The sequence below is a fragment of the Colius striatus genome, chromosome Z (assembly GCF_028858725.1).
Source record: "Colius striatus isolate bColStr4 chromosome Z, bColStr4.1.hap1, whole genome shotgun sequence".
Lineage (NCBI taxonomy): Eukaryota > Metazoa > Chordata > Aves > Coliiformes > Coliidae > Colius > Colius striatus.
The window spans coordinates 32,089,286-32,103,345 of record NC_084790.1 but is presented as its reverse complement, the minus strand read 5'-3'; the positions used below and the strand labels follow the sequence as shown (position 1 = coordinate 32,103,345).

Here is a 14,060-nt window from a genome sequence, read left to right as displayed (position 1 = left end):
AGGCGGCAGTGCCCCGTTTCCTACAGCCTGCCCTGCTCATCCACACAGCCACTTCTGCCACCAGCACAGCAAGGCTCCTGCAGATGAAGGCAGTGCCTGCACAGCACCAGGGTAAGATGGCCAGAACATGGCTGCAGTCAGGAGCCCTGGGGCAAGATACACAGGTGAGCCTGTCCTAAGAGCCTACAGTAATGCCTACTGCAAGCTGACAAACTGGGCAGCTCAGGCCACCCAAGGGCAACTGCATTTGCAAATGTGGTCTTTGTGTACAAGCAGAGAGGAGGAAAGGATATCTGAGAGGCAAATGCATCTCTCAGGATTAATAGTTCCTGAATCAAATGTTTTAAGACTGAAATACTGTCTGTTTGCTTCTATCTAGAAGAGTCTTCCTTCTCAAATTAAAAAATTTTGTGTGTGTGTACTGCTTGTCATTCCACATGTCTACATAATTTCATTATCAAGATTTAAACAGTAGGCCAGCAGATCTAATAGCTGTAGAAGACTGTAAGACCCATTCCCTGAAGATACTGCTAAATCCTATTTGTGTATTTGGGTGTAATTTAAAAAAATGTCTGGTCTTCATGACTTAGTGAGGATGGTACTTGCTTCTGCTGAATTCACAGGTGGGCAGCATACTCTCACGCCAACAATGACAGTTGCTGATGTGCCTTGTTGAGATTCCACCATTTGGTGAGACTCCAGAGCTCACTTGTTTTATTTTTACCTAGTCCAATAAGGTAGCTGAAAGCATCCACTCCACTCCAATTCCCAAAAAACATTTCCTTACATATTTTGAAAACACAAAGGTTACAATGAAAAGATTTTGACACTACGTCATTACAGTAATGATGTCTGCTGCAAAAGGTCACAGAACAATAGTATTATAGAATAGTAGGGATTGGAAGGGACCTTTAGAGATCAGCTAATCCAACCCCCTTCTCAAACAGGTCCACCTAGATAAAGTCACACAGGAATGTATCCAGGTGGGTTTTGAAAACCTCCAGAGGAGACTCCACAACCCCCCTGGGCAGCCTGTGCCAGGGCGCACTCACGGTAAAACAGTTTTTCCTCATGTCTAAATAGAACTTTATGTCCATTACCCATTGTCCTGTCACTGGATACAACAGAAAAAAGGGATGCCCCAACCTCCTGACACCCACCCTTTAGATATTTGTAAATATTTAGATCCTTCCTAAGTCTCCTCTTTTCTAGACTACACAGCCCCAGTTCCCGCAGCCTTTCCTCATAAGGAAGATGTTCCAGTCCCCTGATCATCTTGGTGGCCCTGCACTGGACACTCTCCAGAAGTTCTCTGTCCCTCTGTCGCTGAGAAGCCCAGAACTGGACACTGGACTCCAGATGAGGCCTCACCAGGGCAGAGTAGAATGGGAGAGGAGAACCTCCCTTGACCTGCTGGCCACACTCTTCTTGATGCATCCCAGGATGCCATTGGCCTTCTTGGCCACGAGGGCACATTACTGGCTCATGTTCATTTTACTATCAATCAGGACTCCCAGGTGTCTCTCTGCACAGCTGCTCTCCAGCTGGTCAATCCCCAGCCTGTACTGGTGCGTGGGGTTGTTCCTTCCCAAGTGCAGGACTCTGCACTTGCCTTTGTTGAACCTCATGAGCTTCCTTTCTGCCCAACTCTCCAGCCGGTTGACATCCCACTGAATGGCAACACAGCCTTCTGGGGAATCAGCCAGTCCTCCAAGTTTGGTGTCACCAGCAAACCTGCTGAGCGGACACTCTGTCCCCTCATCCAGGTCGCTGATGAAGATATTGAACAAGACTGGCCCTAGAACCCATCCCTGTGGAACTCCACTGGCCACAGGCCTCCAACTCGATTCTGTGTCATTGATCACCACCCCCTGGGCTGTGTCATTCAGCCACTCTTGATCCACCTCACCATCCAGTCATCCATGTCACACTGACTGAGCTTTCCAATGAGGATGTTGTGGGAGACCGTCTTGCTGAAGTCAAGGTAGATGACATCCGCTGCTCTCCCCTCATCTAGACAGCCAGTTATGCCCTCATAGAAAGCTGTCATTGTTAAGGTCATTGATATGGATGTTGGAACCACATAATTTTTTAAAGGAAACTTGTCTTTTTCTCTAAAGTGGTATTTCCAGATTTGTTAACTGCTTGCTGTGAAAAACAAATCAGGATTGGCTGCTGTTCTCCAGCAGGGAACATTTGATTCTAGAGAGAAGGACTAAAAAATGTAAAATGTCTGTAGCTGGAAAGCAAAAACCTTAACACAAAATAAACACTATACAAAAGTTCAACAAGTATTCAAACAAGAGATGAAAGGTTTTCATGACACAGTAAAGCACTCTGAATATTTGTGCAGCATCTTTTCACTAGCAGATATTTTATAGGGTGTTTTTCATCAAACTGAGCTGCTGGTCATTGCTACTAGCAAGCTCAAAGGATTAATGCTCATAGTTCTGTGCTGGGACCTTGTGAGCGGTTTTGCACTTTTTCCTTTCATGCTGTACTCCCTTTTATTACTTCCCTCTAAACAACCTGTTGCAATGGGGCACAAACTCTACTAGAAAACAGAATTTTTAAGAATTCTGTTATGAGGACAATAGCAAAAGACCATTGTAAATCAAATCTGTGTGCAAAAGAGTACAGATGGACATTTGTGTATTTATCTAGGTCACTCAAAACACAAACCAAAAGCAGGCAGGTGACAAACCACTGTGGTCACAAGCATCCACTGAAGAACACGGCTATGATAAGAGTGAGAGGAGTTCCTCTGAGCTTCCCCAAGCACAGCATGCAGCTTAAAATGTCTCAGGTTTCCTGGTGGGTTGTGGGGTTCTTTTCCTAATTTTCCACCAATTGTTTTTCTCGTCATTAGTTTGAAACCTCTGTATTTTATTTCAACAAACCTCCCACATGCAGAGAAGGCCCCATTTAGGTGCACTGAAGAGGCACTAATGGCTGGTTGTTAATAGAGTAGACCAAAATTACCAGGAAGCCTGAACAATCAGCATTACATATTCAATGCTTCTTGGGTTTCCCATTCCCTTGCCACTGTATCATTTTCCTTTCCTCCACTGTAGCTATAACAAGTACGCAGCACTTGTGTTGCCCTAGAGGTTCCCTAGAGAACAGCTCTGCTTCACTGTGCACAAATATGGAATTGATCAGTTGAAGTAAAAAGGACTGGTTTTACTTTGCACCTAACAAAGCAGAAAGGAACTTTGCAGACAGCTCCTTTATTCTCTAATTTTATCCCACACAGTAATTGTCATTTCTCTCCCCTACATATATTGCATACATGTGCAAACACACAGCATATCTAACAGTATAACAAATCCATCTTCACAGGAGACAAGCAGTAATCACAGCGGAAGAAACAAAGGTATGCATGGAGGAGGGGCTGCCTCAAAGAGCCTGAGCTGTTCAGAACCATGATGGGAGCAATGTAGGCTGCCATGACATGAACATCCAGCACCTCTGGCACACAAGACACAAATGATTGTTTTTAAATTACTGCTCCAGGGAAAAAATTACAGTGGTCATGGCTGGGAGGGAAATATGAAATTAAAATAAGGCCATTACTTACAATTACTAGTTATGCTATATTTATAAATGGGGTTTTATTTCTGCTGGAACTAGCCTGACAGGATTTCCTGGCATTTTTTTAAACAAGACAAATGTGTTTCCCCAAGCCCAGTTCTTTACTTCCTTAACTGCAGACTGTAAAGGTCAGCTGTCCTCAGGTGACAGCATAGCCCAGGGGTAACAGTAGCTAACAGAGACTGGCTTCTCTGCTTGCATGTGTTTGGCTAAGCCAACATCCCCAGCTGCCTCACTTTCTGAAAAAGTATCAGTAGAGAAAAAGCATATATATAATACTCCCAGAAGATACAAAATGCTTTCAGTATTTTTCATTTGAATGTTAAAACAGAATGTTGTCATAGTGCTAAGCTCTTTTCTAATACAACTTATGGCCCATGATATCAAAGACACACTATACATGAGGTAAAAACTTTTGTATGAATCAGATACCTAATAGACACTGATGACCATGTCTTGTCACACAAGATTAACTGAACAGTCTTAACAAATAGCATTTTCCTCCACTTGTGTTACAAATCATACAACATTCGGTAGCAAGGATGAGAGGATGCAAACACATTCTGACAGCAAGGATCTTGTGATGGTGGAGTTCAGGATCAGGATCTTGTGCAGTAGGACAGAATACCAAGCAGGATCCCATCCCTGGACTTTAGCAGGGCCAGCTTTGGCATTTTCAAGCAATAGATAGGGGATATCCCATGGGACAGGGTACTAGAAGTTAAAGGAGCCCAAGACAGTTGGTCTCTATTCAAGGATCACTTTTTCCAAGCTTGGGAAATGAAGAAAGGGAGCCAGGAGACCTGCATGGTTAAATAGGGAACTATTGGGCAAACTCAAGTGGAAGAAAAGAGTCTATAGATCATGGAAGTAAGGGAAGACCACTTGGGATGAACACAAAGCTGTCATCAGAGGCTGTAGGGAGGCAACTAGAAAAGCTAAAGCCTCGTTGGACTTGCACCTTGCAAGGGAGGTCAAGGATGACAAAATGGACTTCTTCAAATCCATTGCAGATAAAACTAACACTAGAGGCAATATAGGCCCACTGTTGAATGAGGCGAGTGCCCTGGTGACAGAGGATACAGAGAAGGTAGAGTTACTGAATGCCGCCTTTGCCTCTGTCTATACTGCTGGATACTGTCTGCAGGAGCCCCAGACTCCAGAGGAAGTCAGGTTAAAGCAGTTTTGTCTGGTTGGTGAGGACTGGGTTAAGGATCAGTTGAGCAATCTGGATGTACATAAATCCATTGGCCTTGATGGGATGCACCCATGGGTGCTGAGGGAGCTGGAGGAAGTCATTGCTGAACCACTATCCATCATCTTCAGTAAGTCATGGAGGAGAGGTGCCTGAGGACTGGAGGAAGGCAAATGTGACTCCAGTCTTCAAAAAGGACAAGAAGGAGGAGCCAGGTAACTACAGACCAGTAAGCCTCACCTCCATCCCTGGAAAGGTAATGGAAAAACTTACCCTGGGTGCTGTCTCCAGGCATTTAAAAGACAAGAGGGTCACTGGGAGCAGTCAACGTGATTTTACCAAAGGGAAGTCATGTCTGACCAACCTGGTAGCCTTTTATGAAGATATAACCAGGTGGATAGATGATAATAACAGTGGATGTGGCTTATCTTGACTTCAGCAAAGCATTTGACACTGTCTCCCACAGCATCCTGGCAGCAAAACTGAGAGTGTAGGCTGGATGATCAGGTAGTGAGGTAGATTGTTAACTGGTTTAAGGGAAGAGGGCAGAAAGTGGTGGTCAATGGGGCAGGGTCTAGTTGGAGGCCTGTGTCTACCAGAGTCCCTCAGGGGTCGGTGCTGGTAACAGTACTGTTTAATGTATTTATTAATGACCTTGATGAGGGAACAGAGGGCACTGTCAGCAAGTCTGCTGATGAAACTGAGGGGGATGGGTGACACACCAGATAGCTGTGCTGTCATTTGACGAGAATTGGACATGATGGAGGGTCGGGCAGACAGAAATCTAATGACATTCAACAAGGCCAAGTGTAGAGTCTTGCATCTGGGGAAGAAGAACTCCATGTACCAGTACAGGTTGGGGAATGAAGTGTTAGAGAATTGCATATGTTGATAGGGTTCTGGCAGTCCTGGTGGACTGCAGGATGGGCATGAGCCAGCAATGTGCCCTTGTGGCCCAGAAGCCCAATGGCATCCTGGGGTGTAATAGAAGGGCTGTGGTTAGCAGGTCGAGAGAAGTTCTCCTCACCCTCTACTCTGCCCTCATTAGACCACATCTGGAATATTGTGTCCAGTTCTGGGCCTCTCAGTTCAAGGACAGGGAGCTGCTGGAGAGAGTTCAGTGTAGGGCCACAAAGATGATGGAGTGGAGCATCTGCCTTACAATGAAAGGCTAAAGGAGCTGGCGCTCTTCAGCTTGGAGGACACTGAGGGGTGACCTCATTAATGTTTACAAATACATAAAGAGCAGGTGTCAAGGAGGATGGACCCAGGCTCTTCTCAATGATAGCCAATGACAGGACAAGGGGAAACAGGTATAAACTGGAACATAAGAGTTTCCAAAGAAATACAAGAATTTCTTCACTGTGAGAGTGATGGGGCACTGGAACGGGCTACCCAGATGGGCTGTTGAATCTCCTTCTCAGGAGATATTCAAAACCCACCTGGATGAGTTCCTGTGTGACCTAGTCTAGGTAGTCCTACTCTGGCAGGGGGGTTGGACTAGATGATCTTTCAAGGTCCCTTCCAATGTGTGATCCCGACACATATTAACCGGGTTACAACTGCAGTGCTCTCATTCACAAAATAGGAAAGTAAATTTGTCTAAGAAATTTGGAGCTATAACTTTTTTTTTTTTTCCAGTCGGACACAGAACTCCAAACTCTTGTTAGTGAAGTCTGGTATGACACTATGCTTAAGTATCCTCTGTCTTGGTGTGAAGTGTCCAACTAGGTGAAGGCCAGCGCTCTGGTTCTGCAGCATTCAATGCAATGATCTTCTGTCAGTTGAGACTGATGTTTACCATCTGTTGATTCTTGGTCTTTGCAGGACGTATGTGGCACTTGTACAGCAGACATGATAGCCTTTGTGTGGGCATTTATTTCCCCTTTTGCAACTGAGTCTTGGTGGCCTTGACCTGGATTATGGGATCTTTCAGGTAAGCCAATGTAGTCATGGTCAACAACTACCGCAGCTTGTAAAAAATAATGGTTGTCTGTAAAAGAAAGGTAGCCATTAAAGTAGATCCTTCAAGTCACACTTAAAATTTTAGTGAGGTGCTCACTTACTTTTCAAAAGAGTTTCCATTAGAGGACAAGAACACTTGAGTGACAGCAGTCTCCTAATTTCACGTGAGCACTGAATGGTTGGATGCCTCATTAAATTCACTAAATAATGCTTGCAATGCTCCACATTAAGAGTTTTTCCTTGCTAGGTGAATGACCTGCTTGACATTTGTCATAGGCACCTTAAATAAACAGACATGAGTATCCTTCCATTTTATATACACATACAGAGAAATGTGGCTCCTCCAAGCCCTTGCTGGGAAATACTAGTGCAAAACAACAGGCTATTTTACAAAGTAAAAAAATAAATAGAAGAGTTTTATAGAATTTAAGAATTTAATTGACAACAGTGACAATTACTACAGTATAGTACTATAGAGCTTTTCACCAATGTGTGGTTACAGTGTCTGACAGAGGTCTTCTAAAGAGTGAGTATTCATTTTCTTCAAAATGCCTGCTGAGGCCTAAAGACAGAATCAACAGAAGAGTGACAGCTGCCACTGTTTGATTAACAGAGCAGCAGTGTGGAAGGACACACTGAATTGGTGAAAGTAAGAGTGACAGTTGGTTACCTAAGTCATCGCAAATTTATTGCAGTCCTTCCTGCAGAGCACGACAATTTGACTTGCTCTGGTAAAAGAAACATATTAAGTTCCTCACTAATACAATTTAAAATAAACTCTCAAAAAAATGGTTCTCTGATGCAGTCTTTCTGTTTTAAGGTTTTAGAGGACACTCTCTTCTTGTTGGAAAAAAAAAAAAGCCTAAACATGCGCTATCTGCACTAATCACACTAAGCAATAAAAAATTAGTTTCCATTGCACAAGCAAAATACATGTGAAAGCTGTCTCTATCAAAACAGAAACAGTGAGAAAATGTAAATACGGTTCAGCTGGTTAATACTTCTAGCATTATTTTCACCAGCCAGCATAAACAGGGTCAACCTACAATTAAGAAGGAACTTTAATGGAAGCTATTTTTAAACAGACTTTGAACATGATTCATTAGCCCTGGTCTATGCTCCACATGGGTTTGAAGACACACTCACTGTTCTCCTTACTGAAAACTGCAATTATTACATTACCCAGTGTTAGTTTAATTCACACTGGTGAGCGAATGATACTTGCTCACTCTGATAACCTAACCAAACACCAAGACACAACAGAAAAGTGTAAAAAACCCCAAATCAAAAATGATATGTATATCTAAAATATACAAACACACACACCTTGTTCATGGGACTCTCTTATGTATGGCCTGAGGTGAGATATCTTGATGGGTCTTTTCAACCTGGTTCCTGTGGCATCTCTTAATATTGCACTGTCGTTATCTGTTATATAATCTATAATACAAAGACCAACCCATTCTGACTGGAAACTACCATCTTTCCACCATTTTTTTCTCTGCCTGAGAACTTCATGGCCAACTTCAAGCCGAAGGGTATTTAATGGCTTTGTCTTCCTTTTGACAGCGATTTTGTTTCTGATTTTTTGTTCATCTGAAGTGATTTTCTCCTCCTGCAGAAAGACACATGCGAATTACATTTCTTTTTACAAAAGTAATCATGTATTTTCATAACATTGGTTAACAATGCAGGTACATAATATCTTCCGAAATTAATAGTACATTGGCAATGCTTTTCAGCTTCCATAGTTACACAGCCCTTCAGATATGAATCTCTTGGAAACTAGTCTCTTCTGAACGTCACTTTCTCCAAAAATGTATGACAATTTTTGTACTGGAATCTAGGGAACAGAAGTAAAAGAAAAAAAAGAAGCAAAAAAACCACACAACCCCCCCAAAAAACCCACACAAAATCCCACATTGCTTTATTTGCAATTTACACTTCAAGACTTCCCCTCTTGCCTTCAGTCTACTTACTAGTAATATTTTAATATCTAACTTTTACCTGGCAATTTGAGGTTCTCACTTCTTCCAGTGCTTGACTAGCTTTTTCAGTTGCTTCAAGTATTTTCCCTAACGTACAGTATTCTCCTTCCACACAAACATTTGTTGACTCAACATCATGTGGGTTACGATTAAACATTTGGAAACAGGGGGTGTTCTGATCTGGCTCCTATTTATATGGGAAGCAAAAAGCAAGTGAATTTAGCATACAGCCTTACAGATATTTTGGAGGACTTCTGTCAAAAGAGAAAAAACCTTCACATACCAGATTTGTCAAATTGAAAGCATAGGCAATAGCAAACAAATGTTCATCCCAATAATTTGGATGGTTGGTGCAGTATTTGTTAAGGAAAGCTTTGATTGCCTTGCATGTTCTTTCATTTATGTCATCTATCTGAGGATATGACAATACAATTTGTTTAATTCCAAACAGTGCAAACAGTTCGTCATTTATCTTCAACAGAAAAAAAAAGAATGTAATTACTGAATGTCTGAACGTTTCCCCTCTCGCTACCACAGTTCAAGTAAACAAACTCAGTTTTTCACCCCTGTTGTTGATATGATGGCGACTGAGCAAGAGTCTAGCATACATATTCCCACCAAACAGTCCAAGGTTGAGACGGAGAGCTAAAGGAATTAGTATAGATTAGGAGAAAATAATTTATGGTTTCTAAACACATTGCTACTTACTGCTAACTCAGTTTGTCATTTCTGCCATAACACAGTCTCATGATTTCATCATCTCTGTGAGGATAAAAGTATAGAAAGTTCTTCATCATCACTACAGGCCAATGTCAAAAGTACCCTTAACTATCTGCTCAACTGCACAACATGGATGAATAAAATACAGAGCGTGAAAAGTCTGTGCCAGTTCAATTGAATGACAAAATCTGTGCTATAACTGACCAGAAATCATTTTGCTTTGTTCTTTATCCAAAGATCAAAATCCTGGGAAACATATGGCTTAAACAATGACAGCAATGTTACAATTACAAATAATTGGTTTATCATTTTCTGTATGTGCTAACTTCATTTTTGTTTTTAATAGTAAAGAAAAAATATTTACTGTCTTTCTCAAGAATGGTCTAAAATTCTAATTTTATACAGAGGAAAATGTCTTTTTTTCTTGGGAAAAAAAACCCAACAAATCAACCAACCCTGTGAAAACTTACCTGATAAACAAGCTCCTTCCCTTGATCATTTTTTGAGGTAGCCCATGTAAGAAAAACACATTTATGATTGCCTTAGCAATTTCAGGTGCCGAAGTGTCAGGAAGTGGCAGGATAACAGTCCACCTTGTAAACAAATCTGTCATAATTATGTTGTACTTGTGGCCTCTGTTGGTAAGATTAAAAGGTCCCATTAGGTCTATAGCGACTGCTGTCCACGGGTCTTCTGCTTTGATAGGGTGTGGTTTGGGTGCTGTGGTGGTTGTATTTTTTGCCACTTGGCAATGCCAGTAAGCATACACCTAGCGCAAAAAAAAAAAAGGAAGACTTTATAAAAAAGAAAAGTTACAGTGAAGGTTTAAGAATACCATCAGCATCACACATCTCCAGTATTCTATTCCTCTTAAGTCAGACCAGACAATTCAAAACAAGATCCTTTTATCATCTTATCATTTTCTACCTTAGATTTTTTTCAGCCCCAGCATAAAACCAAAACCAAACCAAACAACAATGAAAGGCAGAGAGAAGGACACGTGTAGAAATATGTAGCTAAATCCTCTCCGTCCTGAAAGCACTGTGCTCTTTCAAGTCAACAAGTTTTAATATCTATTACCATCTGAAAATACTGAAGGAAGTAAGAAGCAGCCAGGACTGAATGTTCAAATCATTCTCCTTTTGGTTCCACCATGTATGCTGTGGCTGATAAACATTGACAGTATACACAATCTTCCATATATAAGACGGATCATCTTTATCTACAGGACACAGCCCATTTGTCCACATCTGACTTGAAAGCAGAGGCTCATTTTCAATTCAAGTTACAATTGCACATGAACCCAAAGTACTTGGGTTATGTAGCAAGTTGACAGCAACAATAATTTGGCCATACAGTTTCCTCAAGGATTACATTCTGCACAGGGATTGTATCCATGTATCTTTGTGTGAAAGAGAAGGAACTTTCCCAGACATTGATTTGTTGAATTATTTCCTGAACACGCCTAACTGTAAGGCAGAGGCACCATTTTCATACTCTCATCTGCCAGCAGCTACTCTGGCCACAGATCCTTGGGATGGTACACTGTGTCCTAACAAAGACATACAAGTCCTTGCAAAAGAAATCACTCTGAAAGACCATGTATGTTCTGCATACTTAAAAGTCAGTATGTCTCCCCATCACTAGGTAACATACAGCAGTTTGCAAGCCATGTGGTCAGTAGTGTAAGAAAAAAGAAACATTATGGTCTTCCAAGATGACCACTTATGATTTCATTGTAAGCTTACATTTCCTCATGATGAACTGCTGTGGGTGCATGCTGTGTTAAGGTCACATGAATACAAAATACATTTTTAATGATTACACTAAAAAATAGATCCTGCAGCTATAAGCCCATACCCACTGCTTGACATCATTTGTTACAGAAGTCCAACAGTAACTAGATTCCACCAAAGTTAGTGTTCTTGATATGCCATGATGAGTACCAGCAGCATTTTCGTGGCATCTCTCAAGCACCTTTTTCTTCTCCTCATCTGAAACAATTACCAGGCGCATTTGTTTTCTGTCTTTTCCAACACAGAACAATTTATTCTCTGAAAGAAGAAAAGTACCAGCAAATTATATAAGTGCCTTGTCTTTGGTTCAGTTTGCTAAACTATGGGGCATGATTTTGTACAGAATTTATTAAATCAACTTCAGTTTGCTTCTGTTTAAATGTAACTTTCTGTTTACAAATCTTTATTTCCTCCAAAGAGACAGCCATTCACCTATTAATCTGAACATAAGGTTTTATAAGGGCAAGTCAGAATGCAAACAGGAAATCAAACTGAAACACAGGCTGATGCCAGGGTTGTGACACGGAGGCACGTGTTATGAGACTTAGCATCTACCTGCCAGCAACCTCATATTCCTGTTCTCAGATTTAACTCCTCCCCGCTTTCTCTCTGCATGGACTTGGAAGGTTTGATGGTATTGATAGGGCACACAGCAGACAACAAACCTCCTTGCAGGGATGCAATAAAGCTGGGAAGGGCTGGGAGGCTCTAAGGTGACAGAGGGAAAGGCTGTGGCAGCACTTCTGCCCAGGTACATGCAGTGTCCTCCAGGTCAGACCCAGTGTTCCTTGTCTACAGCTGCCTGTCCCTTTCTGCACTCTGAATTACAGATCGCAATAGCTGTGTTTCTGCAGCTTCTAGAACACACTTGGGTTTTTGGAGAGAGATATCCATGCCTCCTGGAAAGGACTAAAGCAGACTGAGTTCCTGTTCCTGTAAACATCCTGTTACTTATTAACAAGGGTTAAGCATGGTTTAGGATTATAGTTAAGGGTTATGTTTGTTTCACAGAGAAGGTGTATCAAAATCACACTACAGCACAGAGCGACACATACTTTTTTCTTTTTCATTAGCAAATCTTCACCTAAGCATCTATGTTCAGGTTAGTTTAAGAGAATGTTTCTACCTTTGAAAATAAATTTTTTGGCTGCTCTCCTGATTCCACTTCTTTCACCTGATAATGTTGAGGGATGATACTCTCCTGTTCGTTTGTAGTATGCTGTTTCAGGTGGAGGCCACCATTTTTTCCACTAAGAACCATCAAAACCTGAACAAAATACACAGTATTTCAGATAAGGCAACTGTCAGAGGAGCATATATCCAGCTTTTACTGGTAGATATCAAAAAGAAACTAGAACAATTAGAAGACTGGAAAGAAAAAGGGCTAGATGAATTACTGAGGGAGGCACAAAAAGTATATGTGAGGAGAGAGGAGGAAGCCGAGAGAAAGCAAACTAGACCTTTTAGTGGCAGCCATTCGGGAGGGGCAGAAAGGGACTCTGGCAGTAGTCCAAGGCAATGAGAAAGGGAAACAAAAGCCTGGGAGACAGGTGCATTCATCAGAAAAAAAGGAATCAAAGGACGATGGAATGTTTTTATTGTAAACAGAAAGGACACCTAAAAAGGAACTGTAGAAGGCGATTCCAGGATGAATGGATGTTTAAGGAAGAATAGGGGGGTCAGGAGCTCTATTTGTTGAGGACCACAGGAGGAACCGAGCCCTTGATAAAACTGAAGTTAGGTCCTCAGCGTCAGGAAGTAGAATTTCTAGTGGACTCTGGGGCTGAGAGATCTACAATCCAGCGATTGCCCCAGGGGTGTAAGATATCTTCAGAGAAAATACAAGTAGTAGGGGCAAAAGGGGAACCATTTAAAGTACCTCTTGTGAAGGAGGTACTGATAGAATCTGAACAAAAATATGCTGAAGGATCCTTTTTGTTAGTTCCAGAGGCTGATTACAATTTAGTAGGGAGGGATTTGATTATAGATTTAGGAATAAACCTAGAGGTAGACAATAGAGAGATTATTGTGAAACTATGTCCCTTGACTGTAGAGGATGAGGATAAGATTAACCCAGAGGTTTGGTATACTCCTGAAACTGTTGGGAAATTAGATACAGAACCCTTTGAAGTGGTTATTAAAAACCCTGAATTGCCAGTAAGGGTAAAACAATACCCTCTATCACAAGACGGTAGGCAAGGGCTAAAACCGGAAATAGAACGATTGATATCTAAGGGACTACTTGAGCCCTGTATGTCCCCTTACAATACTCCCATATTACCAGTAAAGAAATCTGATGGGGATTATAGATTAGTGCATGACCTCCGGAAGATAAACAAGAGAACTATTACTAGGTTCCCTGTGGTAGCTAACCTGCACACCTTATTGAGTCAACTGAGTCCAGAGTACCAGTGGTATAGTGTGATAGACCTTAAGGATGCCTTTTGGGCATGTCCCCTGAAAGAGGAGTGCAGGGATTATTTTGCTTTTGAATGTGAAGATCCTGACACCCATAGAAAACAACAGTTGAGATGGACTGTATTACCACAGCGATTTACAGAGTCCCCCAATCTCTTTCGACAAGCATTGGAACAAATTTTAAGAAATTATGAACTAAGCAAAGGAGTTGTTTTGGTTCAATATGTGGATGATTTATTGTTAGCAGGGAAAGAAGAGAAAGCTGTTAGACAAGAAAGTATTAAGTTACTGAATTTTCTGAGTCTACAGGGACTAAAAGTGTCTAAATCTAAATTACAGTTTACTGAAGAGAAGGTAAAATACCTAGGACACTGGCTTATCAAG

The 14,060-nt window shown here is 41.6% G+C and overlaps 2 protein-coding genes across 2 annotated transcripts in view; one reads left to right on the top strand and one right to left on the bottom strand.

The window, feature by feature from the left end:
• Window positions 1-6,071: 6,071 nt before the first annotated feature.
• Window positions 6,072-12,519, bottom strand: GIN1 (gypsy retrotransposon integrase 1). Its single transcript, XM_062019520.1, is given in 10 exon segments — window positions 6,072-6,552; window positions 6,554-6,782; window positions 8,081-8,369; window positions 8,762-8,929; window positions 9,026-9,214; window positions 9,933-9,961; window positions 9,964-10,231; window positions 11,323-11,516; window positions 12,385-12,477; window positions 12,480-12,519. Coding segments are annotated over 10 exon segments (1,569 nt in total). The 3' UTR covers window positions 6,072-6,482.
• Window positions 6,619-14,060, top strand: part of PPIP5K2 (diphosphoinositol pentakisphosphate kinase 2) — a 66,362-nt gene continuing 58,920 nt past the window's right edge. Inside the window, exon 1 of the mRNA XM_062019510.1 lies at window positions 6,619-6,725. The gene's annotated coding sequence lies outside the window, so the exon portion shown is untranslated. The remainder of the gene's footprint in view (window positions 6,726-14,060) is intronic.